Source organism: Monodelphis domestica, chromosome 1 (genome assembly GCF_027887165.1).
Source record: "Monodelphis domestica isolate mMonDom1 chromosome 1, mMonDom1.pri, whole genome shotgun sequence".
In the NCBI taxonomy this organism is placed as follows: Eukaryota; Metazoa; Chordata; class Mammalia; order Didelphimorphia; family Didelphidae; genus Monodelphis; species Monodelphis domestica.
In genome coordinates, this window is record NC_077227.1 from 117,680,024 (window position 1) to 117,706,236 (window position 26,213).

A 26,213-nucleotide genomic window follows, 5' to 3' on the forward strand; every position below is an offset into this window, starting at 1 on the left:
AAATGCATCAGAAGAGGAGCAAATGGAACCTTCACAAGACCTGAGGAGATGGGATGGAATTCCACCCAGACTCAAAAGCAGTTAGAGGAAAAAAACCAGAGTTCTTCTGATCTTGAGCTCTTTGGATCTGGGAGGGAGAACTACAAATCTCTAAATCCTTTGCTTGAACAGAAGAAGATCTCAATTCTCAATTGGAGCCAGTCTTTGGGATAAAGACCCTCTTTTTCCCTCAGGGGAACCCAGAGCTTATTCCTGAAAAAGATCACCTAGGAAAAACCCTCAAAAGCTATATAGGAAAAAAAATCATAGGGACTTCCTCTTCCCTCTGCCGTTTCATTACTTTTTCAATAACTTTATACCCAAATAAATTAGATATCTTGATTTATAATAGAACTTGAATCAGAGTCTATGTGTTAGGAGGGGAACTTCAAATCCATCAGTTAAGCAAGAGGTGGAGGGGAAGCCCACTTACCCTTTAGTCTAGACTGACTGATTCCATTGGTAACAAATCAGCTTAGAGAAAGGGGGAGGAAGTGTCATGTAATATTCAATCCCCAACAGCTGAATATTGGTTCCTTCCTTTTCACAGTACCCCTCTCTAATATACTACGTATTCCCTTTCCCTAGTCTCCATTCTTCAGGTCTATGCTACTGATGCTCAATTTATGGCTCCTTTCTCCACCAAGTTCTTCATGGTCTGTGATCAAGATATACAATCTTCTTTCTACTCAAACTAGTTGCTAGAGTTTCTGTAGTTCTGAGATGATAGAAAAGGAAACAGTTGCAACCCAGAGTTCATTTGTTCTCAAGTGTTTCAAGTCCAAAAATCAGGCTGAGTTCTGAGTCTGAGAGCATTAGGCTCTTGGGAGGGAATAGGCAAGAAGTAAATTGCAAAGAAAGGAACCCAGAATTATGTACACACACACACACACACACACACACACACACACACACACACACACACACTGGCGCGCACCTAGAAGGAAGCATACTCCAGACAAAGAGGTTAAGAGCATCTTGACAAAGTTCTAGGGTGGGCATTGAAGAAAGCTAGAATGACTACTGAGAAGGACAGAATCTGTGGACCTTGTACCCTTGTTTTATACACTCTTTTTCATCTAAAAAGAAATAGATTGAGGCAAGTAGAACCTAGACATAACACAAGTTCTAGACAAATAGAACTGACATAACATGTAGATGTTATTGCCTTCCTTTTACCATAGTATCTCATGGTGAGTAAAGTACCCTGGGTACTCAAAGGCTTTTTAAGATAGAATGACAGATGCTCCCAAGCTGGAAAGGTTTCCAGTAAAGTCGTGGCAATGGACTGAGAGTAATCCAAAGACCTATGTAGGTTAATCACAAAATTGTTTTTATTGTCATTATCAGCTATTCTAATTCATTAAGACCATCTATTAAAGTAAAAGAAGGAATGCAATCTAAGTAGTGGAAGGAATATCTCCACTATGAAATCATGGGTCTTTTCGAGTATTTATAAATAACAATGAGGCTCAAAGACGTTAAGTAATAAGTGGTTAAATAGAAAATTATCTAGTGACTGAGTAAACTTAGGCAATGAGCAAGGAAATATCTTAAGATTAAATGAAAGAACTGTGGATAGTATTTACAAGAGAAATTTCTAAAGAAGAATATTCTATAAGCCTTAAATATCAAGTTTCTTACTGTAATTTCCACTAATTTGAGAACTAATATAGGAATTACAATTTTTTTCCCTTATGCCTATCCTGGAAACAAGACAAAAGAGATTTTGTGAAAATCAGTGTGGGAATCATAAGAAACCAGGTCTATCACCTAACCAAATGGCCTTTTCCATTATAGCATGCTACAGTTTATCAATCATGATAGAGTTGGTTTCAATCAAATCATTTTAGATTTTTTCATAAGAAATACTTGATTTAATTAACCTTTTAAAATTATATTCTTATGTTAATATATACATTCTTGCTATGTTAATACATATTTAATCCATATGGGGCTGATTATTGATTTGAGTTTTAGAAAATATATTCTGTTGATTCACTTCAATTGAATCTAATTCTTTCAGCTACTTCAAAAATTTAATGATGCTTTAGCATGTTTGGACATGTTTCATTTGCCCTTTTTAAAGTAACTTCTCAGACATCAATCAAACCTTCCATTTCTTGGTTATATTGTTTTCATATTTCAAACACACTCATTCAAAGGCAATCAAACTTGGCTAAAATATTTGTAGGATCAATAGATCATAAATTCAAAGTTTAGAAGGAACCTTAGAGATTATCAAGTCCAACTCCATCATGGTACAGAAAGGAAACTGACAATTAGACAGGAAATTACCTGCCCAGGATCACACAGTTACTAAGAGTCTAAGGCAGAATTTGAAACCAAGTCTTCCTGATTCTAAGTCCATAGCTCTATTAACTATATACCACATTGCCTTTCATATTGTCTCACTTATTGGTTCCATGATAGGCATAAGGGAAAAAAAAAACCTATAATTGCCTTAGTAGTTTCCAAATTAATGGAAATTATAGTAAGAAACTTGTCCCTCAAGACTTCTAGAATCTTCAGTTCCAGAAATTTTTCTTGTAAATACTAACCCTCATTCTCACATTTAATCTTCAGCCATCTCATTCCTTAACTCAGCCTCTACACAATTCTCTATTTAACTCCTTGAAATTTTTAATTCTATGCTCAGAAAGTCTAGGGAAAGGATAGGAAGAGTTGGGAATAGATGATCAGAGAGAAGGACATTAGTAAGGTAAAGGGTAAGAAGCATCATTAGTTAGTAAACTGCTTGGTCCAACACCACAGCAAATTATATAATGTGTTATCATTGTGCTTTGAAATGCGAGGTAATAATGTTTCTGCACTGTGGAGTTTGCTTCTATTTTGAATTTAAGGCTTATTTTCCTTTGGAATTCTTAAAGTTTTTCAAGCTAAGAAAGGATAACTTGAGTTTAGAATTGTACTTGGATGTTGAACCATTTCCATAGATATCAGCCAAAAGTATCCTTAACTGTTGTTCTTTGAGAGATTGGAGTCATCTCATTCAGGAAGCAATGGTACCCATTCCCCCTCTAGAATCAGGTAAAATTAAGATGTTCTTTCCCTCTCCCTCAAATATAGTAATGAAGTCATAGAATTTAAATATTAGCAAATCATGCTTCCTTTTTTGGGGTGGGGTGAGTGTGAAGGATTATTGATGTCCTTTGTTTTTACATCACAATCATTTTGGAATATTTCCCTCCTTTAATTACCATTATCCAATTAACCTTACCTTGCAACACATATTCCTTAAAAAAATTCAAATAGTTAAAAAAAAAACAATTGAAGTAAGCTACTACATCTGGGAATGTATGAAACTCTCCATAACTATGGTCCCTCCTCTTTCCTGTGAAAGGAGAAGGCTACAGAAAAGCATTTCTTTTGATTCAAAATATCTTGTCATCCAGCCTCCCCCTTATGATACACAATTGTTTTATGTATGTAATTCCTCCTGATAATATAGTTGTTTTATGTAAATAAAAACCAAAATGGGCTTTCTTCTTTGAAAGAAGTTGTATACTGTTATTATTATTATACAATGTAAATACTGATGTTCAGAGCTTGTTAAAGCAGTATTTTACTACCTTTATTCAAGCATTTCCTTCCTACACTGAAACCTAAAAAAAAAAATTCAGTGACTTAAAGAAACTCAGTGACTCAAATTCAGTCTCTTAAACTTCAAAGAATTTGCCTTTGGGAAGCAATGCCAACACAGAAGACAGAGACAGAGAGAGACAGACACACACACACATACACACATACCAATGAAATGGGGAAAAGTCACAGTTATTAAGTCAACTCCCAAACTTCCTTTGGCAGTATACATTACTTATCAGGCAGTACAGAACATGCTGTCACCTGAATTGTGTGAATATCCTGGGGTTGACTAGATTGTCACAATTTTATTTTTAATACCACTGTTTCTGTAGACTGCCTTAGCTTCTTAAGTAGAAAGAATAAACAGATACTGGACCAAAATTCCCTTGGGGTTTTCCCATTTTTACAAGCCCATAAGCTATCAAGCTATCCAAATAACAAAAGTTCCAGATTCTCCTAGACTAAAATACCTGACTTGGGTAACTGGTTTGTTTGGTTTTTTACTGATTACCTTCTCCATTTGGAACCAAGACGTCCACACTGAACAAGTTCAAGGAAGTATTCTTTGATTTCTTTTTTTTTAATTACGGACTTCTGATATTTTTACCATTTAAGTCATCAAATGTTGAATTAAATCAATGAATAAAATGTGAATTGGATTTCCTTTCCATCTCTACTCAAAGGAATGGAAATTATAAATGGCAGTATAAGTTGCAAAGAGACAAATTTAAGCTTGATATAAGGAAACTTAGGTGGCTCAGTGGATAGAGTGCTAGGCCTGGAGTCCAAAAACCTGATACAGTGGACCCTCAGTTTCTCGACACTTACTAGCTATGTGACTCTGGGTAAGTCATTTAACCCTGTTTGCCTCAGTTTCCTCATCTGCAAAATGAGCTGAGGAAGGAAATGGTAAACTACTTCAGTATCTTTGCCAAAAAATAAAAAAAAACAACTCCCCAAAAAAGGGGTCACAAGTCTGACACAATGAAAAATGACTACACAACAAAAAATAAGGAAAAACTTTTAAAAGCTACCCAAAGGGAAAATGGACTACTTTGAGAGGAGTTGGGTTTCCCTTTGCATGAGATAAAAATTATGACAAGTGCCCCACTCAAACTGTGTGAGATAAAAATGAACACAAGTGCCCCACTCACTCAAACAAAACTGGAAATCAGAAGGTAGGAGTAAAAAGAGGCAGTTTTTTATTCCCTTCATGAAAGAGTATTTCAATGATGGGCTAAGAAGTGCCAACTGACTAGGCAGCAGGCAACCAATATATACAAGTTTCCAACGCAAGGCTCCTTCCTCCTCTCCCCCAATGAGACAGACAGACAGACACACACACACAGAGTCTTGACCCACAATCCAAAACACCTGTGCTTCCAATCCAGTTCAGTGAGGTATGGGGAGCACCTGAGTTGTTTTATTGCCCTTTCTAAAGTCTTGCATCAATCTCCCTCCCAAGCTTGTCCAGGAGTCTTCAATCAACAAAGGTAACAAACTAGCCTTTGTAAGCTGAATGCTCACTCTGTGAATAGCACACTCAATTCTGTCTCATATGCCTTCATTGAAGATCTGCAGTGGGAAGGGAGATGACCTCTTGCTGGATGTGTTGCAGAATGACACTTCTTCATCTGTGAGTTGGACTAGTTGGCCATTAAGATCACTTTCACTCTGATTCTGACTATTTAGCAATTAAGTTCCAGTCACCAAGACCAGATGAAATACACTATAGTAATGTACTGTAAAATGATGGATGAGATTGCTAAATCACTCTCAAAATCCTCAAATTTGAGGAATGGAAGCAGTGCAAAAGAACTAGAGATGAACAAGTAGTCTAACTTTCAAAAATTAGAACATAGATTATACCTGGCAAAAGTCTATAATACGTTATTGAAGGTGTACCAAAATTTGAGGCAAAATTTTTTTAAATTATTTATTAATTAACTGGTCAAGATATCATAATCTGGTCAGCTGACCCTCTCCACAATCTGTTGAGGCAAAAATGGAGCTCAAATGAGATCTCAACTTCTCCTTCATTACTTCATCACAAGAGGGAAGTGTCCTTACTTCAACCAAGAAAATGCTAACACATTCAGCCATGTGGAGTCCAACATGGCTGCTAGAGCTTGCTGACTTCCCTTAATCTACCTTCACCAAGGCTGCTCAGGCCTGCCTTAAATCCTTTTATCCTTAACAAAGACAAAAGATCCTAACCCATTTTCATAACCTGGGGGGAAAACTGGATGAAGTTTTGCATCAAGTTTTATCTTGAACTGGGGGTTAAGAGGAAATTATTTCATATAATATCACAATTCAATATTACTTTTACACAAAGGAACATTCAAAAGACACTTTTTTTTTCAAAAAAGGAAGATTGTGCCTGCAATGGTCCATCAAAAACAAATTATAGTATAATAATAGCATCACCTCCCAGGGTTCTGAGGATCAAATAAGATATCACCTAAATACTTGGCACAGTCTTCAACACATAGTAGGAATTATATAAATGCTAGCTACTATGACTATTAATTATTATCCCTATTTTACCCAGTGGGGAACCTGGGGACCTGGTGAAGTTAAGTATAATGTGTTATAGTAGAAAAGGCACTGAATATGTAATTGAAAGATCCAAGTTCAAATCCTATACTAAGTTCTGCCATTTACTATATGTGTGGCCGGAACAAATCACAACTGCTATGGGCCTCAGTTTCCTCACCTATAAAATGAATGAGTTAGGCTAGCTTGATGAGACTTGAAAAATTGGAGTGCCCAGGAACAAGACGGTAATGTAATTGGCAAATGTTTAATTTAAAAAATTAAATTCAATACAACCCATGTACAAATGTTAATTTGTGGCTTTCTAAGTTAATGATGTGAATGTGAAATTCCCTCACCCCTTTATGATTATTTTTAGTATTAGTCAAGATGTGACTTTAGCATAGTTATGATCATTTTTGTACTAGCTGACGTGATATTTTAAAACTAGTTAAGAAAATAGCATAAGCCAAGAGAGTATGTAATATGGGACCATCAGTTTCACTCAGTTCTACTCTGTTGGGACCAATCATGATAGTTCTAAGGAGAATACTTCTCTTTCTTAGCAGATTTAGCATTATTTTGTTACTATATAAGTTAAACTTGTTAATCTATTCTTGCCTGATATGATTTTTCTTACTTGATATGTTTTTTCTTACTCCATAGGTCTTGATTGTATTACACTTAGTTTCACTTTTTAAGTAAACAAGGAGACCACTCATAAGACTCTAGGTCTTTGGTCTTGACCAGAGTCTGGCTTTATTATGAGACTGGCCCTCTCTCAATAAATCTATTTCCTTTTGGTTTAGAGACTTTGTTTCTTTTATTGGCATTTCTGCTGATCAATAATTTTTGTCACAATATGTGAACTGAAGAGATTTGTTTCTATGAGATTTTAATACCACTGGACTAGATAACCTCTAAGGTTCTTTCCAGACCTTAAATGATAATTCTCTGATTATCAACAATTTTAATACTCCTTTAAAACTATATTCATGAGGGCAGCTAGGTGGCTCAGTAGATTGAGAGTCAGGTGCAGAGACAGGGAGTCCTGGGTTCAAATAGGGCCTCAGACCCTTGCAGTGAAACCCTGGGCAAGTCACTTAACCCCTCCCTACCTATCTCTTACCATTATTCTGCCTTGGAATCAATAAACACTATTAATTCTAAGACAATAGATTAAAGTTTAAAAAGGGGGGAGGAGGACTAAAGTCTCCTGAAACCTAGGGTAAGGGCTCTTCCACTATTCCATAGTGCCTCTCAAAAGGACTTTATGAACAGAAACAGTAATTAAATGAATAAGTCATCCTCTTCCTTGGATCTGGGAAGATAAAGGCTTACCAGGAAACTGCTTTTACTCTTTCATTTTCATTCAGTCTCAGCATAACAATGCCTGTCATGCACATGGATTTGTTCCTATGCTACTAAGGGACTCCCTTGGATGTCAAAGAAACTTTCTTCTCTTTCTTTTTTTTTTTTTTGGTAGAAGGAGCACCAAGCAGTACAGGAATGGAGGTGGATTTCTCCATTCTCAGTACAGGATTAAAAAAGCATGAAATATAACTTTCCCAGCCCTATTATGACTGTTTTCTTCTTGAAAATGAACTTTAAGAAAGGCATCTTTGGAGGACCTTGATACCCAGCAGTGGGATGAAATGGAAGAAAGGACACTATATGCTGAGAAGACTCATGGGGAATAACATATTTGTCACAGCTATAAAATGGAAGGTTATTTTTATCAACCAAAAGAGTAGAAATCCCTGGAGCCAAAATTGCTGAGTTTGATTATACAAAGACAAAAGGACTTTGCATAGCAAAAAGCAATATCTCTAATATTAAAAGGGAAATAAATGGGGAGGAAGGGAAACTTATAATAAATATGTAAAGCAAAAGTCTGATATTTGGAATCTATAAGGAACTGAAATATCTAAGACAAATGCAACTGTCTTATGAGTAATTGTCATAGGAGAAAAGGTAAACTTAAGCACATAGGAAAAAATCCTAAAATTCCCTACTAATCAAAGAAATAAAAGCCAAGAGAGTTTTAAGATCCATCTACCAGAATGACAAAAAGAGCAAAAAACTATATAAAAATATATTGTTGGTAGTGTTGTAGGAAGAGGCACTCAGATAAATTGCTGGTGGGAGTCCAGATGAAAACAAACATTTGGAAAAAGCTATACAATTATATAACATGAATGTGAATTTTAAAATTTTCTCAGACTCTACCTTGGAACCTTATCTTAAGGTTATGGTTAAGGTTATTCCCCACTTAAACAATGGAGGTACTTGGTCAGGAATGTATTGGGAACTTTAAAATTACTCCACCCATACTTAGGCATACTTTAGGGGAAGATAAAGTTGTAAACTCCTTACTGAACAATGAAAAAGTACTTAACCCATACTTATAGTGAAGCTAAGACTCTTAAGCTAAGTCTATTTTTAGATCTAATACAAAAAGGTGCTAAGTACCTATGAAGGTCAAATTAATCACTAAAAGGTCAGACAACTTGCAAGGGGCAAGCTTAGCAAAGGTGTGAAGTACTCAGAAGATATAAGCTACCCAGAGAAGGTGAAAACTAAAAACTAAGAATGGGCTGTCCTAGGAAAAGCCCTGAAAATTTTGGGAAGGTGACACAAGAGAAATTTCTCTTTAAAAGGAGCTATCTGAACCAGTTCAAGGTAGTTTGATTTAATTCAGCTTTGGAAGCTGAATTGGAGGTTAGGAGTCAGAGGAGGCTGCTGGGTCTCTGAACACTAGAGTTTTGCTTGGAAAGATCTTGTGGTGAGTGATTAAAGACTGACTTAGTTTCTCTCTTAAAGAGAAAGGCCTAGGCCATTAGCCTAGACCCTAGCCTTTCCCTACTATTTCCTCTTACTCTGTCTCTTTCCCTTTCCTTAATTCCTTCATTTATATTAATTAAAATCTCCATAAAACCCAGCTGACTTGGGTATTTCATATTTGGGAATTTTTCCCATGGTGAACATTTGTTTTTGATATAAAATCAAGACGCTAAAAATTATCTTTACAGTTTGGACAATTCACAGTCTTGAAACCCATATTTTCGCGGTCACATGAGTCACAAAATAGAACTACCCTTAAACCCATAGATTCCACTAGTAGGGCTGTATACCAAAAACATTATGAAAAGAACCTATGTTTGAAAAAAAATGTATATCTTCTTTACATGCAATAGTGGAAAAGGAGAAAAGTACCTGTCAGAGAATAGTTGAATAAATTATTTTATTAATATGATGAAATACTATATTTCTATTAAAATGAAATAAAAATATGGGAATACAAAGTAACAGCAAATGCAATTAGTAAAATTATGTGTATGTGTGTATATATCTATGTAGAGATAGGTAGATAGATAGATAGATAGATAGATAGATAGATAGATAGAAGCAATATTTAAAGAAAGAAACAAGAAAATATAGCCAGAGGTGGTAGAATTTCACACAGGCCTATAAAGGTACTGAACAAAAACATTTTTCTTGTTTGCTTTTTGTTGGGCAGTTCATTTTGTCTGGCCTTGTTAGTCTAATCTAAGATTTTTTTTCCTTTATTTTCATGTTTATTAAGTTGCTTTTGTTTCTAGCTATTAAAGTTTATAATGATTTTTAGAAGTACTACACTCAGAAGTTCTCCTTTAAGCACCTCTGAAAACCCGCCTGTCTTTAACAAATGTCGGGTCCCCAAAGTGATCATTTGTGATCAAAGTAATAATATGTGTTCCTTACTTTTTTCAAAATATAAAGCTAATATGTGAAATTCTCTTTATGACCCTACTCTATATGCCTTTCTGAAAAAGACTACTCTGCCAAAAAGAGGGAAAATGTTGTTTTCTGGGCTTTTCTTCTAGGAGTACAAAGATCAATGCCAATATTATAGTAGTTATTAGGACACAAGATTGGGTTGAACTGAGTGAGGGGACTGTCATTTCATTTGGGCAGTCAGGTGAGAAGAAAACAAAAGCACACTAAAAAATTTACAAGACTGGTATTTAAGAATTGATGGATGTAGTCCCAAGTGGAAAATTTCATTCAATTATTATTCTTCCTTTTCTTATTTTAATATCACTTCCAAATGGGTACCTATTTCAACAACTGCTTTAAGGAAGATATTTTAAACAATATTAACTTTTGTCAGTTGTCCAACTGGCCTTTAGCAAGCAGCTGAGTATGTAACTTAGACTGCTAAAGAATATTACCAGCTTCCATGATACATGTTGACATTCATGTTGTACTCAATTTCATTATTTCAGAATATGATGCATTGCTTCACTTATGCAATGATCTTAGAACATTTAAAATTAAGAAAAGCCAAGCAGTGCTATTTTTTTAAGGTTCTTTCCTTGAAGTGGCTGCATAGAGGTTCCATTTCATTCAGGCTGTGTGATTCCACTTCAAACCCACAACAAATGATTACTTCCCAGGGAGAATCATTGGAGAAATTTGCTGGGTAGAAAAGAATAACTGAAAGAGCAAAACTTGATAATCAGATCATGCTCTACTGCTGAGGGTTCTCATTAAACTTAGTGGATCTGATTCTGTCAGTGAGAAAGAAGTAAACATATTCATTTTGAGAGGGACACATAATTATTATTTCAGTAAAGCAACAGGAGCAAGGATTACAATCTTCACCTTACCCATGAGAAAACTAGAACCCTTCATGGAGAAACAACTTAACCAAAGTTAGAATCTAGCAGAGCTGGTAGGTATTCTCTCTTCTCCCAAGGCTCCCATGTCTCAATTCAATCCTCTTTCTACTAGACATCAGGAAATAGTCTCTAGACTCCTCAGATAATATATGGGTTAGGTAACAATGAAAATATGCAGGGAGGGAGTAACAATCTACTCCTAAATCTTATCTCTAGCCATTTCCAGAAAACCCAACCAGGTCCAATATTGTCTCTGTTATTGTCAAGGGTGCCACAATCCTTTCAGTAACCAAGGTTCAAAACCTTGGTGTCATTCACAAAAACTTTTCACTCTCATCCACCCCAAAGGGCCAATCATTTACCAAATCTTATTTCTATCTCCACAATATTTCTTGCATAATAAGTCCTCTTCTCCCAGATCTCCCTCTACATCACTTCTTGCCTGAACTAAAGTAACAGCCTTCTAATTGGTCTCTAGGCTCAAATCTCTTCCCATTCCAATCCATCCTCCATTCATCTGACAAGGAAATTTTCCTAGGGCACAATTCTGACCATGTTCTTCAAATTCCAGTGGCTTCCTCTTATCTCTATAATTAAATATGAACTCCTCTGCTTAGAATTTAAAGCTCTTTACAACCTGGTTCCTTCCTACCTCTCCTTTCTTATTTTCCTCTGCAGATACTCTATGGTCCAACTATATTGGTCAATTTGCTGTTAGACACACACACACACACACACACACACACACACACACACCTGAATCTCTACCCATTGTACATTTTCATCATCTCTGTTTCTTAGAATCCCTGATATCCTTCAAGAATCAGTTCAAGCACCACTCTCTGCAGAAGATCCTTTCCTGGTCACTCACCCTGCTACTAATTTCTTCTCATCCTAGATTACTTTGCATCTGTTTCATATGCATAAACGTACATGTTGTCTCCAACAGTAAAATGAAAACTCCTTGCTTTGGTCTTTGGATCCTCAGTACTTAACACTGTTCCTGACTTGAAAAATGTTTGTTGATTGATTTTATAAAGAAATAAACTGAAACAAAAGGAAAAATGACTTGTCCCTCTCATAGAGATAAAACTTTCTATTTGACTGAAGAACACGTCTCCTAACTTCCAATGCAGAATTTGCTTCCCTAGGCTTAAACTATGATACATCAATACTTGGATATCCTCCATCCTTAATTCTTTATCCTACTCTGCTCAAGAAGACTGAGTTGCCAGGTTTCTAAAACAAAGAGAGCTTCAGATCTCAGTACTCCAGTAGGGATTCCTCAGTTCCAGAGAGACATTTCTAGCCAGTAGGTTTCCCTAAGGAGGACCTTAACCTGAAAACACCTAAAGCTGTTTATTCTTCAAATAAGGAGAACAAGGAAGTCTATAAGGATAGCTGGTCAATACTTCACCAATGCAGATCTAGTCAAAAATAAAACCACTTACTAAAGAAGATTAGCATATATATACACACACCACAGAAAAAATACCTAGTAAACACAATGATCTACAACTCTCCTCTAGTCAGACAACATTGATCAATCATATAAGCATTCTACTGGCAAAAGATCTCTACACATGATTGGGGGTGAGGAGAGTGAAAGGAGAATAATACCTTTGTCCAAAATATGTTAATTGTTCTTTGTTCTCCAATTCAGTATAACAGAATGACTAGTAGAAGTATCTTTTCATGAAGTAATTTACTAACTATATATTAGTTTGCCACTCTAACACTACCTCACATTTACATTACATGTCCAAACATAGATTATCCTGGCTGACCTCACAACAACCTGAAGGTGGGTACTGTCATCCCCATTTTATGGATAAGTAAATAGACTGTTGTCCAAATGACTTAAACTGTTAGTAAGAGAGAAGTAGTGAGTACGGCATCATGTACGGAGCAATGGACTTGGAGATTAAGTCTAAAATTTCCATCCCTTAACCTCCCTGAGTTTCAATTTCACATCTAGAAAATGGGTAATAATAACAGTTTCACAGGGGAGACATTCAGTTAATATACTGATTTGATAAACAATAACAATACAAGCCAGTGGAATGTCTATGTGGCCTTGAAAAAGGTCTCAGAGCACCCCAGTTACAGTACATGACTCCATGGTGTGCCTATAAGCATCTGTTGGAGCAATACAATAGTTTTTCTTCTAACTCAATGTTTAATTAATGCCAGAAGCATGTTTGATTGGCCTTCAAAATGAGGCAGCATGGTATAGCTGCCTGGACTGAAAGTCCTCAGGTTTGAACTCAGGTTCAAAACTGGCCTCTGACATTTACTAGCTATTTAATCATGGACAGGTAAATCGCAACTCTCTGAGCTGCAGGTTTCTTAACTGTAAGATGAAGGGACGATAGTAGATGAACACTAGGGATTAAATCTATAACTTATTGATGCTATGATATCTCTCTCGCTTCTGAAAATTTGCTTCTCTTCTTTGGTTGTACATGTTGAATCCAATGTTCTTTTCTTCTTACTTTCATTTCCACAAAATAGACAAACGAATAAAAAAGAGCAAAAGGTGGAAGTTCTTACTAACTTTACTTAGGCATTACTAAGAGGACTTGCAATTTTCTTCATTTTAAAAAGATTCCAAGCTTTTTTTGTATATCAAAGTGTCAACTGAGGCCATGAACTAGATCACATGTTCAAAAAACAGGTCCACAGAGGATATATTAAACCATTCATATCCAAACAGATATGGATGAGTTGTGATTTGCATTTCTGGAGAAAAAAAAAGAATGTCTGTATCAATGAGAACACACAGATTCATTCATTTGAGTAGCTGAGAAATTAGACTTAGGTTATTTAGCCCTGGTCACTATTGTTCAGTTGAACTCATTAGAAGAACAAAATTTTCTATTTTGTACCACTATTATGTGGCAAATCTCATGGGGGAAAAAATGAGCATAGTTAGCACAAACTTCAAATGAACAACTTGTTATACTTAATAATAGCTAACATTTATTATGTTAAGGGTACTATGCTAAATACTTTATAATTATTATATCAGTTGATCCTAAAAACAATCCTGGAAGGTAGATGTTATTATCTTACAGATAAAGAAACTAAGGAAAACTGTGGCTAAGTGACTAACCCATAATCACATTATTAATAAATGTTTGAAGTGGTATTTGAACTTGGGTATTCCTGACTCAAAGCCCAGTGTCCTATTTACTGCACTAACTGCCTAACAAGGCACTGAAGAATTTGAATGCTGATAGTAAGCTAAACTGGAAACAAATAAGACTTTGAATCCCATTTGACAGTATGTGATGGTTATACAGAGCTACTGTCTCTACTCTTATATATCACTTTTGGCCCCTATGTTATCTCTCATTTTCTCCATTGGATTATAAACTCCTAAAGTCAACAGGATCCACTTGCCACAAGCAGGTGAGGAACTTAGAGTATTCACTGCCTCAATAAGTGGTATAGAATTCAGTACTTAGCCTGGTGGAAAATAAAGGGACTCAAAAAAGACCTGAACAAACCTATGAATGACAGTTGTGAATACAACTAATAGAAGCTGGTCTCTTCCTTCAGGTTGATGTCAAAAATGATGACCATGACTTGTCATTCGTGGCTCCTGATAGCACAAAGACTCAACTGGATCCACTCTAATAGTAATTCAAAGAGGTCCAATGGCATTATGGAGTGATGTCTTGACTTACAAGTGAATTAGATTTAAGGGAGAAAGAGTTGGACAAAGTCGTCAACTCTACTTACTCTTCCAGAATCATCCAAATCCAGCGGCAAGACAAAAGTCAGGATAACTGACAATGGCCTGGCATTCAGTAAATGGCCATAGCATCTCGGATGTCTGACCAAGATGTAAGTAAGCATTCCATTGCACCTGCTGCAGCTGCCTTCATGGCCATTGAAACAAATTGTTTTTATCCGCTAATTAAACCTGGGGGAAGTATTCACATTGCTTTACACTGCTTGAGGCAGACACTCCCCTAATTCACCAACAAGTTTGAGGCTCATCAGTTACCCTCAACATGGGTTAGTCCATCTGCTAAAATGGTTTACTTGTTATGTGACCCCTGCACATGTTACAACTTTTTGGAGCCACAAGGGAGAGGTAAGTGAAAGATAGATGTGGACGAGCAAACCTGAAAGGGGCTCAGCAAGCCCTCATATCAGAGATGCTACTTCTCCCAGAACACACCATGCACCTCTGGTACTTCAGGTATAGTAGATGCTCAATAAATCATATCTGATTGGCCTAAAGCATGTCTATGCGACCCCAAGCAAGCCACTTAAGTTGTCAGTGCCCCCAAGCAACTGCATAATTTGTCAAGTACAAAGCTGATATTGATCTTCATTAGTTGAGGGAGTTTCCCCCCTGGAAATTTACTATGTCAATAATATTATGGGCCCAATGCCATCCACTCCCTTGAAAAAAATCAGTAGCCATATTACACTTTTGTTTCATGGATAATGTAAATTTACATTTTAAGACTTAAGTATTCAACAGGCAGCTCCCAATATAGGAGACACTAGCTCCACCGTAAAAAGGATCCTGTTACCCTTCCTTGGGAGCCTTGAATCACTGTTTAATTATTCTTGCTGTTCATAATGGGTTTTTTTTTAATGCCCAGACAAAGCTTTTTTTGTAAAAAAAGGAAAGAAAAGCAAGGAGACTGGTATGAAACCAAATTTCCCTGTTCCTTAGATGAATTATAATCAGACCATCAACCAGTATTATGAATAAAACTTTCCTTAGTTTTTTGACAACCATCTAAATGTGTTCTACCACAAGCATATTTATATTCTAACAAACTAATTCCAAAATATAGTTTAAATAAATTCTATCTGCCAAAGTGATACAATATGACTAACAGCTCTGGAAGGTAGAGCTGCAGGAGATTTAATCATGCATTCAGCAGAATCTTCAACCCTGACAAACTTCCCACACAACACATACCCTGCTAAGAAACATACAACAGCTGGTTCAAACTCCCAGTACTCACCTCCAAAACCTATAAATACAATTCAGAGGTATACGCTATATTTTCCAGGTAATGAACATTTATACTTAAAATATAAGAAAACAGATTTTCACATGCTTGGGACTCAATTTCCCCAAACTGTTACTTCTTGTTGAGAGAACTGAGGAGTTAACCAAGCAACAGGAAGACTTGGAGAAGGGAGGAAGAAGGAGAAGAGAGATGGAAAAATTATCTTCAAATATCTGAAAAAGTAAAGCATATAATGAAGATGTATAAAGATAGCACCTCACTGGCACAAAAATTGTCCTAATCTGAAAAAAAGATCCTTTTAATAAATGTTTTTCTTATTATAGTTATACTGTTCTACTGTAGTTCATGTTTTATATGCCAAGTATAAGGTGATGAAAATAAACAAATTTCCTTTTCCAATGAAAAGTTTTTATTTGACACTTTTTTTTTAAGTTTTTGTGAGAGAAGTTCACCTTACAATTTTGTAGATCTTCACCCAGCCTCTGGGGATAATTATTTAGATGCACAGAAAGAAAGGAAAAAAAAGAAAAAAAAGACAATCCTCTCTCTGTCCTAAAATTAAAACATGATATTCTTGATTTTTCCTTCTTTCTCCTCCAATATACATTGATTTTCTTTTTGTCTCCTCCTACATGTATTGCTTTGAATTTTCTTCCCTCTCCTTTCACCAAGGAAATTCACTTTTTTTTCTTTCTTAGAAGAAAATTATCATGCATAAGTGCATCAGGAAATGTTTCTTTAACCCTGGTTTGCCTTCTCTGAAACATTTATAGAGATTTTTCTGTTAATAAATTGCTTTAGCATCTATATTCACTACTGTTTTCCTTCAGATAACATTCTGCTTTTTACCCTGATCATTCTAATCAAATAAGGAGATATAATTTGGGTACCTGGAACTTGATTCACTATCATCATTAATCTTTGACAATCTGCCTCCTCTTTTGGATTTGGATGATTCTAGAAGAGCACAGTGGATGCAGCATCTGGTCTAGAGTCAAGAAGACTGAGTTCCAATCTGGCTTCAGACACTACCTGTGTGACTTTGAGCAAATCATTTAATAATGTTTGCCTCAGTTTCCTCATCTGTAAAATGAGCTGGAGAAGGAAATGGCAAACTACTACAGTATCTTTGTCCAAAAAAACTCTCAAATGACATTACAAAGAGCCAGGCATGGCTGAAACAACTGAAAAACAATCCCTTCCCATTTACTAAGTGATATCTATAATTATAAACCATTAAGTGGCATAATTGTGTTAGATCTTCTAAGGCTTCTCTTTTCCACTAGTCATAATTCAAAGCTTAAGATGAATTACTATGTTTATAATAAAAATGCAAACATGATATGGGTCAAAATACTATTTTTTTAATTCAATGCATTCCATAATGAATAGTTTTTCTAGTATATGCCTATATGTATTTTTTTCCTATTTAAGGGACCACTCCCAAGTTCAGAGCCATACAATGACTAAAGATGACCTTTATATCTAGGATCTCTTTCCCTTCTAAATTTCCCATTTGTGTTTTAAGATCTAATTCAAAGGAAAAATCAGACAACTGGTACAGCCCAAGCATAACGTTAAGTTTTGGTGGCATTTCTCAACCCAAACCCCTTCTGCCATTTCCAGGATAGACCTATGATTGCCAGTCTATAGCAAAAGGACAATGACACAAAGATTGGGGTGGGAGATGAAAAAGAGGTCAATGAATATTAACGAAGTAATTATTATATAATCTTACCTCTCCAGACTATCCACAATAAGATGAGTGATAATTATTCTTTATCCTATATGTCCAAAAGTGCACCCACACTTGAAACTGCCCAACTGACAGTATTTCCAACTGTTAATAAGCCCACAAAAGACTTTTTTCCCCAACGATGAAACAGAGAATCATAGATTCAAAGAAGTGAAAAAAGGAACAATAGAGGTCATCTAAGGTCAGCCTCCCAGTCAAACAGGTGCTGGCTTCTAGAATATCCCTACTATGACCTTCCATAAATTCTAAGTCTGGAAAGACATTTTATGGTTTAACATCTTTAAAAGGGCATTTTCAAAATGTCTTTTTCTACTGGCTTCTTTTTGTAAATGAAATAATTTTTTTGATAATTTTTTTCAAGATTTATCCATCTTTTTCAAGGAGAGATTATAATTTTTCAGAGGAGGACAATATTATTCAGTTGGCTAGAATAGGGACTGGCAACCTTTCAGAAATGGGGTGCCAAACTGCTGATTCCTGTTCTTCTGGCATGTCAGGAATGGGAGGAGGCAGCCATAGACAAGGGCCATGAGAAGGCTCCCAGCTCAAAAACATGTCTTCCAACAAGCTACCAAATTTTCATTTGAATCAAGTTCCTTTTAAAATTCAAATACCTCCCTGCCCCACCCACTCAGGGATAGGTAGCTTTTAATCATTATACTTCAGTATTAATTATTTTAATCAGATTTATACTCTTACAAAAACCTAGTAGTTTCAGCAGATAATGGAAGTTTGGTTATAGGAAGGGGAAAAGGAGAGATAATTTTGGAACATAGCATATTCCTGGGAAATATAAACTTGAGTGATACAACTCAGTTAAAAAAGGCTTTGGATAACTAGAGATCAATCAATATAAGGACACTAAGCATCTGGGAAACCAGCGAATACTTAGACCATTGCCTAAGGATTCACTATAAGAATCCTTTAAAGACAGAGTCCCTTTAATGCACTTGAAATGAGAGTGAATGTATACTCATACTCACATTGCACACATTGTGCTCTCTCATTCTCTCTCTCTCACCCCACTTTGATCCTCTACTCATCTATCAGAGGGATCTTTGGAAAGCACAAGTCTGGCCATGTCACCACCCTATTCAGTAAACTCCAGTGGTTCCCTACCACCTTCAGGATCAAAGATGAAATCCTCTATTTGGCATTCAAATCCTTTCTTAACTTGCCTGCAAGCCCAGCTTTCCAGTCTTTTTATCCCTTCCGTCCCCCTTCCTCCAGTATATACTCTGTGATGCAGTAACACTGATCTCTTTAGTGTTCCTCAACCAAAATTTTCTATCTCCCATGTCTGTGAATTTTCACTGTCACTTCCTATCCCCCTTCCCTTGAACTGTTCTTCATCTTCTTGGCTTCCTTCAAGTACCAGTCAAAATCCCAACTTCTACAGGAAGTCTTTCCTTATCTCTCAATTCTAGTCTTCCCTAGGCTGATTACTTCCAATTAATTCTGCATACTCTTTGTTTCTAATAGTTATTTGCATGCTGTCTCCCACATTCAATTGTGAGTTCCTTGAGAGCAGAAACCGTCTGTTACCATTTTTTTGAAACTCCAGCACTTAGCACAGTAGCTAACACATAGTAGCCACTTAGTACTGACTTGATGTACACAGAACTCTTCAGGATTACTATTACATTAAGCCAAGTATTGCTGCATTTTTTATTCTCTTATGATCTGTGATGGTAAAAAGAAGAAACACAACTAATATTTGCTTGAAAAGCTATGGATAAGAAGTCAATTGTTTCCTAATTGTAGATAATTTAAAACTGAGTATTTTTTAACAACAAGCCCACAACAGTCCTGGGAAGACAAAAATCACATCATTATGTCCTTTAAAAATTACCCAATTTCATCAAATTAAAAAGGTTTTGTACAAACAAAATCAATGCAACCAAAATTAGAAGGGAAGCAACAAATTGGGGGAAAATCTTCATAACAAAAACTTCTGACAAAGGTCTAATTACTCACATTTATAAAGAGCTAAACCAGTTGTACAAAAAATCAAGTCATTCTCCAATTGATAAATGGGCAAGGAACACGAATAGGCAATTTTCAGTTAAAGAAATCAAAACTATTAATAAGCACATGAAAAAGTGTTCTAAATCTCTTATAATCAGAGAGATGCAAATCAAAACAACTCTGAGGTATCACCTCATACCTAGATTGGCTAACATGACAGCAAAGGAAAGTAATGAATGCTGGAGGGGATGTGGCAAAGTTGGGACATTAATGCATTGCTGGTGGAGTTGTGAATTGATCCAACCATTCTGGAGGGCAATTTGGAACTATGCCCAAAGAGTGCTAAAAGACTGTCTGCCCTTTGATCCAGTCATAGCACTGCTGGGTTTGTACCCTAAAGAGATAATAAGGAAAAAGACTGGTACAAGAATATTCATAGCTGTGCTCTTTGCGGTGGCAAAAACCTGGAAAATGAGGGGATGCCCTTCAACTGGGGAATGGCTGAACAAATTGTGGCATATGCTGGTGATGGAATACTATTGTGCTTAAAGGAATAATAAAGTGGAGGAATTCCATGGGGACTGGAACAACCTCCAGGAATTGATGCAGAGTGAGAGGAACAGAACCAGGAAAACATTGTACACAGAGACTGATACACTGTGGTACAATCTAATGTAATGGACTTCTCCATTAGTGGCAATGCAGTGACCCTGAACAACTTGGAGGAATCTATGAGAAAAACCACTATCCACATTCAGAGGAAACACTGGGAATAAAGGCACCGAAGGAAAACAACTGCTTGAATGCATGGATCAAAGGGATATGCTTGAGGATATACACTCTAAATGAACATCCTAGTACAAACATCAACAACATGGAAACAGGTTCTGATCAAGAACACATGTAATACCCACTGGAATTGCACGTTGGCTACGGGAAGAGTGGGTGGAGGGGAGGGAGGGAAAGAATATGATTCTTGTAACCAAGGAATAATATTCTAAAGTGACTAAATAAAATTGAAAAAAATTACCCAACAATATTGTATCTGAATATAATCATCAAAAAAAAATTACAATAGTGTACATTTGGGTGTAGGAAAGAATGGAAAGTTAAAAGGGTAGCAATGTTCATTAAAGGAAAGTCAATAGGTAAAGTATAACATTACTGAAAAGGAAGCCCATAGTTTCAGATAACCAAGATTATGTCATCGTTAACTTGCAATGCTATCTGTGGTGAACACTCCACCCCCAAAAAGGTGTATATAAAGGATATGCAAATAGTCTTGTTCATAAAAATTAACAAAATGGACTCGACTAAATCATAATGGTAGACAAACTTTTTTTCTTATTTTTCTATGGCAGAGTAAAAAGAAAACATAAACATAGTCAGGATCTGGCCAACAGTCTTCAATAATTACAAGATCACAATAAAAACTCTAAGTCTGACTTTGACATTAAAAGAAAATTGCATCCAAATATTATTTTTTTGTTTCTTGGTTTTCTTTGAGGCTGCTTGTTTAGCAAACTCTTTAAAAAGCATTAAGCAGCCTGGGTAGCTATTATAGTTTCCAAGCTAGCATTAACATCACTACTGTGTTAATAATAGTTGTTTGTTTTTTTTTAAAACCTTCTTGGGGACATTTTCAAGGGATGCTCTACCTAAAGCTTTAAATGGTATAACTTTGGTGGAGGGAGATAAGTGGAAATTATGCAAAACCTAAAAATCTTAATGTACCATATTAGACATGGAATCTTAAATAGTTATTTAAGACCTTAACTATGTTTTCACAAAATCTTTGTGACACAAGATGCAAAGCATAAAATACCACAATTTTTTCTCAAGATGGCCATTTTTCCATTTCTCTCTTCCAATTATCCAAATTTTCTGTTAAGAATCAGATAGAATCTATTTGACTTTGAAATGTGGCCAATCTGTTTCCCACCTCCTTGACCCCCTACCTTCCCACCCCCAAAAGAGGAAGGTGGCAGGTAGAAATGATAGGTAGAAGATTTTTTTAAACCCTTATTTTCTGTCTTAATATAAATTCTAAGACAAAAAAGCTGCACTTGAGGTTAAGTGACTTGTCCATCAACTGTGCTACCAACTATCCTAGTAGAAGAATTGTTTTACTGTTTACTTATAACTATGTAATAGGTGGTATTTGATATCTGAATTTTAAATATAATGAATTTTAAAATTCCTAAACAAATTGCCCAAAGCAAAACTTATTTTAAATTTTCAGGTAATTCAAACACACAAAAAAGAAGTACTGGCATTTTTCTTAGGATTTTTTGCTAAATATCTTAATTTGTATACAACTATCTATCTTTTCTTTTACCACTAGTTAGGACTTTAATGATTCAGATAAGGAAATGAGGAGTTGAAGAAAAGAAACTTTAGGTACTAGATTCTAGCTAGCTTTTCAATATTTAAAATTTTATTTTCTACCCCCTTCTTCCAAAAACAATTCTAGAATCCAAGATCCTCTAAAGTTTCCTGCTACACTATATAAACTAGATTTTTAAAAATAGTACATAGCCAATCTTCTGTCAAGGGACTACAGAGAAATTACCCAAATGCAAAAATGCTCCTTGCTCAGTTGCATTGTGTAGGCAATGGAGAGGCCATATAGTTTCATAGAACTGATCCACTCAATGCTTTCTTGACCAAAGTAGTCATGTGCATAAAACTCAACCTTGATCAATTTATTATATATGAAAAACACCACCAATGGGATAAATAAACCACTATCAACCTATTAGAATAGCCCACTTACTCATTCTTCACCATTTCCCCCTCATAAAAGTCTCTTGTCCCTTATCTTTCCCTTAAAACTCCCTCCACTCAGGTGGACACTCCAGCAATCTTTATCACTTTATATACACACCAATTCATTTGGCTGGTAATTTTATGAAATTGAGGAGGAAGAGGAGAATACTATAAACCTTTTGAACACTATTTTTATATGATTGTTTCTATGGGAAAATGTACTAAGGTCCAACTTGATACTGGAGTAATACATAGACTCTAAGGAACTATTGACTGGAAAAAGAGATTGCCTAGGAGGCAGCTAGGTGGCTCACTGGATTGAAAACCAAGGCCTCCATAGATGTGGAAGATCTTGGGTTCAAATGTGACCTCAAACACTTCCTAGCTGTGTGATCCAAGAAAGTCACATAACCCCTATTGCCTACCCCTTTACAACTTTTCTGTTCTGAAACCAATACCAGATAATGATTCTAAGACAGAAAGTGCTTTTAAAAAAAAGGAAAGAAAAAAGAAAAGAAAAACTATTCCATGAAGGAAATAAAAAAGAAGTCCCTATAAAGGGACTATTTCCTGAAATTCTGGTATGTACATGCATACATTTGCATATATATTTTATAGACTTTTACCAATAATGTTCTAAGTTGGGAAGGCTCCATTTCTCCCCCTGCTTTTGCTCTTATTTTCTCCATTATAAAACTGAGAAGGAAATTGATCTATTTTAGCTCCTATTTTAACATGGGGCTCAGTGGATAGAGGGCTGGGCCTGGAATCAGGAAGACCTGAGTTCAAATTCTGCCTCAGACACTTTCTAGTTGAGGGATCCTAGGCAAAATCACTTTGGATCTATTTGCCTTAATCCACTGAAGAAGGAAATGGCAAACTATCTTTGCCAAGAAAACTCCATGGACAGTATGGTCTGCTGGATCACTAACAGTCGATACAACTGGACACCACCCATATTTTCTAAACCGGGAGCCCTGGATTCCAACCATCAGTCAAAGACTTACTAGCATTATGATCTTGGGAGAATCCTTTTAACTAGCCTCAGTCTCGGTTTCCTCATCTACTGAGTAGGGATAATAGCAGCTGCCCTGCCTACCTCCTAGAGTTATTATAAGGATCTGATGAGATAATGTATGAAGTAGCTGTGTAAGCTAATTGCTGCACAATTGGAAGGTATTGGTCGTAGTAATGTAGTGTTTTGTAGTCAGTGCTGACTGACTGTGACTCATGGCTCCTACCCAGCTACACCAGAGGAGATGAAAATAAATACAGGTTGTTTTTTTTTAATTAGTTTGTATACGCATACTGATTAGTCAATTCAGCATCAAAGTACCCCAACTACACCTGTGAAATTAATCTTATTTAATCCGCCATTCAAAGCCAAGTCTGCCTAGCACTTTGAATCTTCATCCTTAATGAACTCCAAGTGGGTGCAAAGTTCTTCGAGTTGCTTTTTGCAGGGGGGGGGGGAGGAGTGAAGGGTTGTGGTTATGAGTGTGGAGGGTGCTTTTTCTCCCCCTTAAATATCTAAACTCTGATTTCCACGCTGATTGCAATAAAAATCAATCACTAAAATTATAGCAACAAAATTCTTTACACTCTACGGTTAAACACCCTGAGCTTAAATTTGACCAGACTACGACTCCTGAAGATCGAAGAATTGGCAGTATTTCCCCCACTAACTTTCTAGTCGTTCTTACACTGGTGTCCACACCCGACCACTCCATCCAATCAGTAAGTGCCCCAGCAGCCCAGCCTGCAACACATCACCACCTGGCCCGTTTTGTAGGCGCTCGATATGTCAGAAAAGACAGGAGGAAAATCCACCCAGTTTTCCCATGTGTCCAGTTCCAAAGCCGTGGCTGCCTAGCAATGCCTCACTCCTCCGGCGGGCTCTACATTAACAGCTCCACCCCCACCCCTTTCCCAGTTTCTGAGAGGCCCTAGGCAGAGGGCACCCAAGTTCCACAGATGATGATTCTCTGCCCCCCAACAAGTCCCGCTCCCGGCTCCTCTTCCCTGTTCAATCGAGCTCAGTTCCAGAGAGAGCCCCGCGGCGCCCACTCAAGGAAGCGGGGTGGACAGGACTGAATGAAGCAACTGGGGGGACTAAATCGATAAACGAGGGCTGGGTCAGAAACCTGCCCCCAAGAGGGAGATCAGAGCTGGAGAACCAACCGAGCACCCCAGCCTGGAGCTGCCCGGCGAGCTCCAAGCTGAGAAGAGCAGTGTACCACTATGGGGCACTGGGGAGAGTAGAAGGTGAGAGTCCCGAAATAGGGAGAAAGATAAAGGGAGCAAATAGTCAAGGAAAAAAGGGAGGAGAGAAGAGGGGAAAGTGGGAAGTATATGGAGAAAGAATGGTTGGTGTGGGGGAAGGAAAAAAAGAAGGGGGCTAGAGGAGAGAGAAGGCAGGGAGGAAGGTAAGGAGCCGGTGCTGCACTCACCCCATCTTTGCAGGCTTGCTTGGCCACCCACTCCGACGGGACTCTCTGGCATTCGCTTCTTGTTGAAGAGCTCCTCCAGCCGCTTCCGAACTTGGCACATGCGGCTCCTAGTCTGCTCGCTACTCAATCCCGGCGCGGCTCCATTCGGCTGGGCTGTGGGGCCGCCGCCTGGCAAGGGCGGGGGCGGGGCGGCTGGGCGCTCCGACGGCGAGCCCTCCCTCCCTCCGCCTCCGCCTCCGCCTCCTCCCTCTCTTTGCCTCCTCCCTCTCTCCCTCCCTCCCGCTCCTTACATAACCTTGAGTCCCTCGGGCGGCTGTGGTGGTGTGCCTGGTCTCCTAAAAATTGTACGCCCCTAACCCAGCTGGGGACCAGCCCCAGCCCCGTACCCTACATACCGGGCAGCTGCCTAGTGGAGGCAGAAAAAAAGAAAGGAAAGAGGAGGCTTTTCCATGCCGGGCTACACACACACTCATCCCTCCTCCCTTCTGAGGAGAGGGAAGAATTCCTGACGCCGCACCCCAACCGCACCAACTTTCATTCACTGCTGCCTTCGGCCAAATGACTCTAGTGATCTGTACACCTGAATTGCTGGCATCTCTTCCTCTGCCATCTAGCCTGGAATACACAGACCCACAGAATTTAAGAGTTGGGAGGAACCTTAAACATCATCTAGACAAGGGGCTCTGAACCTTAGGTCCACAAACCCCCTAGAGGTGCTGGGATGGATTTCTGGGGGTCCGTGATCATGGACTGAAAAAATGTTATCTTTATTTTCAATAATCTCTAAATGAAATTTAACATCTCCTTCGATTAAGAATATAGGCAACAAAACGGTACCCTAAGAAGGAGCCCATAAAACACACATGAAAGCTTAAGAATACCTGATCTAGACCAATCTATTTTTTCTAACAATGGAAGCAAATAAGGTCCCATAAAGACTGTGACTTGTCTGATGAAGTTAGTGGTACAGGGAGGCATAGATCCGAGACCTCTTGATGCCCTGATGTTCATTCTAGTCACTTCCACTGCACCAACTTCAACAAGTATTTATTAAGCATCTTTATTAAACCCTACGCTGCCACCCCATGGCATGGAAATGACCCTGGGTTCCTAAAGGCTATGTACAAGTTTCTAGGAAGCTGGAAAGGAAAGGCATCAGAGTACTGGTAGTAATGAACTGTTTGTCTGTTTTGTTTTGTTTTTTAGCTACTTTAGAAGAAACTCAACTCCAGTAGATTGGTTACCAAGTCAAGATCTTTGTTTTCTTTCTTTCCTTCCATATTTCTATCTTTCTTTTCTTGCTTGTTTCTTTGCTTCCATCTTTCTTTTTTTTCTCCCTTCTTAACTTTCTTGTTTATGGTGGCAATTTATGAAACTTTCTACAAGGAATGAAGGGAGTAGTAATCTGCTTTAGGGC

At 37.3% G+C, this 26,213-nt stretch overlaps 1 protein-coding gene across 4 annotated transcripts in view; it reads right to left on the reverse strand.

The window, feature by feature from the left end:
* Positions 1 to 24,991, reverse strand: part of HOMER2 (homer scaffold protein 2) — a 160,548-nt gene extending 135,557 nt beyond the window's left edge. For 2 of the 4 annotated variants that reach the window (XM_007479233.3, XM_007479232.3), the window contains exon 1: positions 24,797 to 24,991. In XM_007479233.3, the coding sequence (XP_007479295.1) occupies positions 24,797 to 24,801 (5 nt within the window). In that variant the 5' untranslated portion in view covers positions 24,802 to 24,991. Of the gene's footprint in view, positions 1 to 16,743; positions 17,489 to 17,591; positions 17,865 to 24,796 lie in introns of those variants that run through there. The other 2 variants (XM_016428259.2, XM_016428260.2) reach the window with 2 other exon arrangements.
* Positions 24,992 to 26,213: the final 1,222 nt, after the last annotated feature.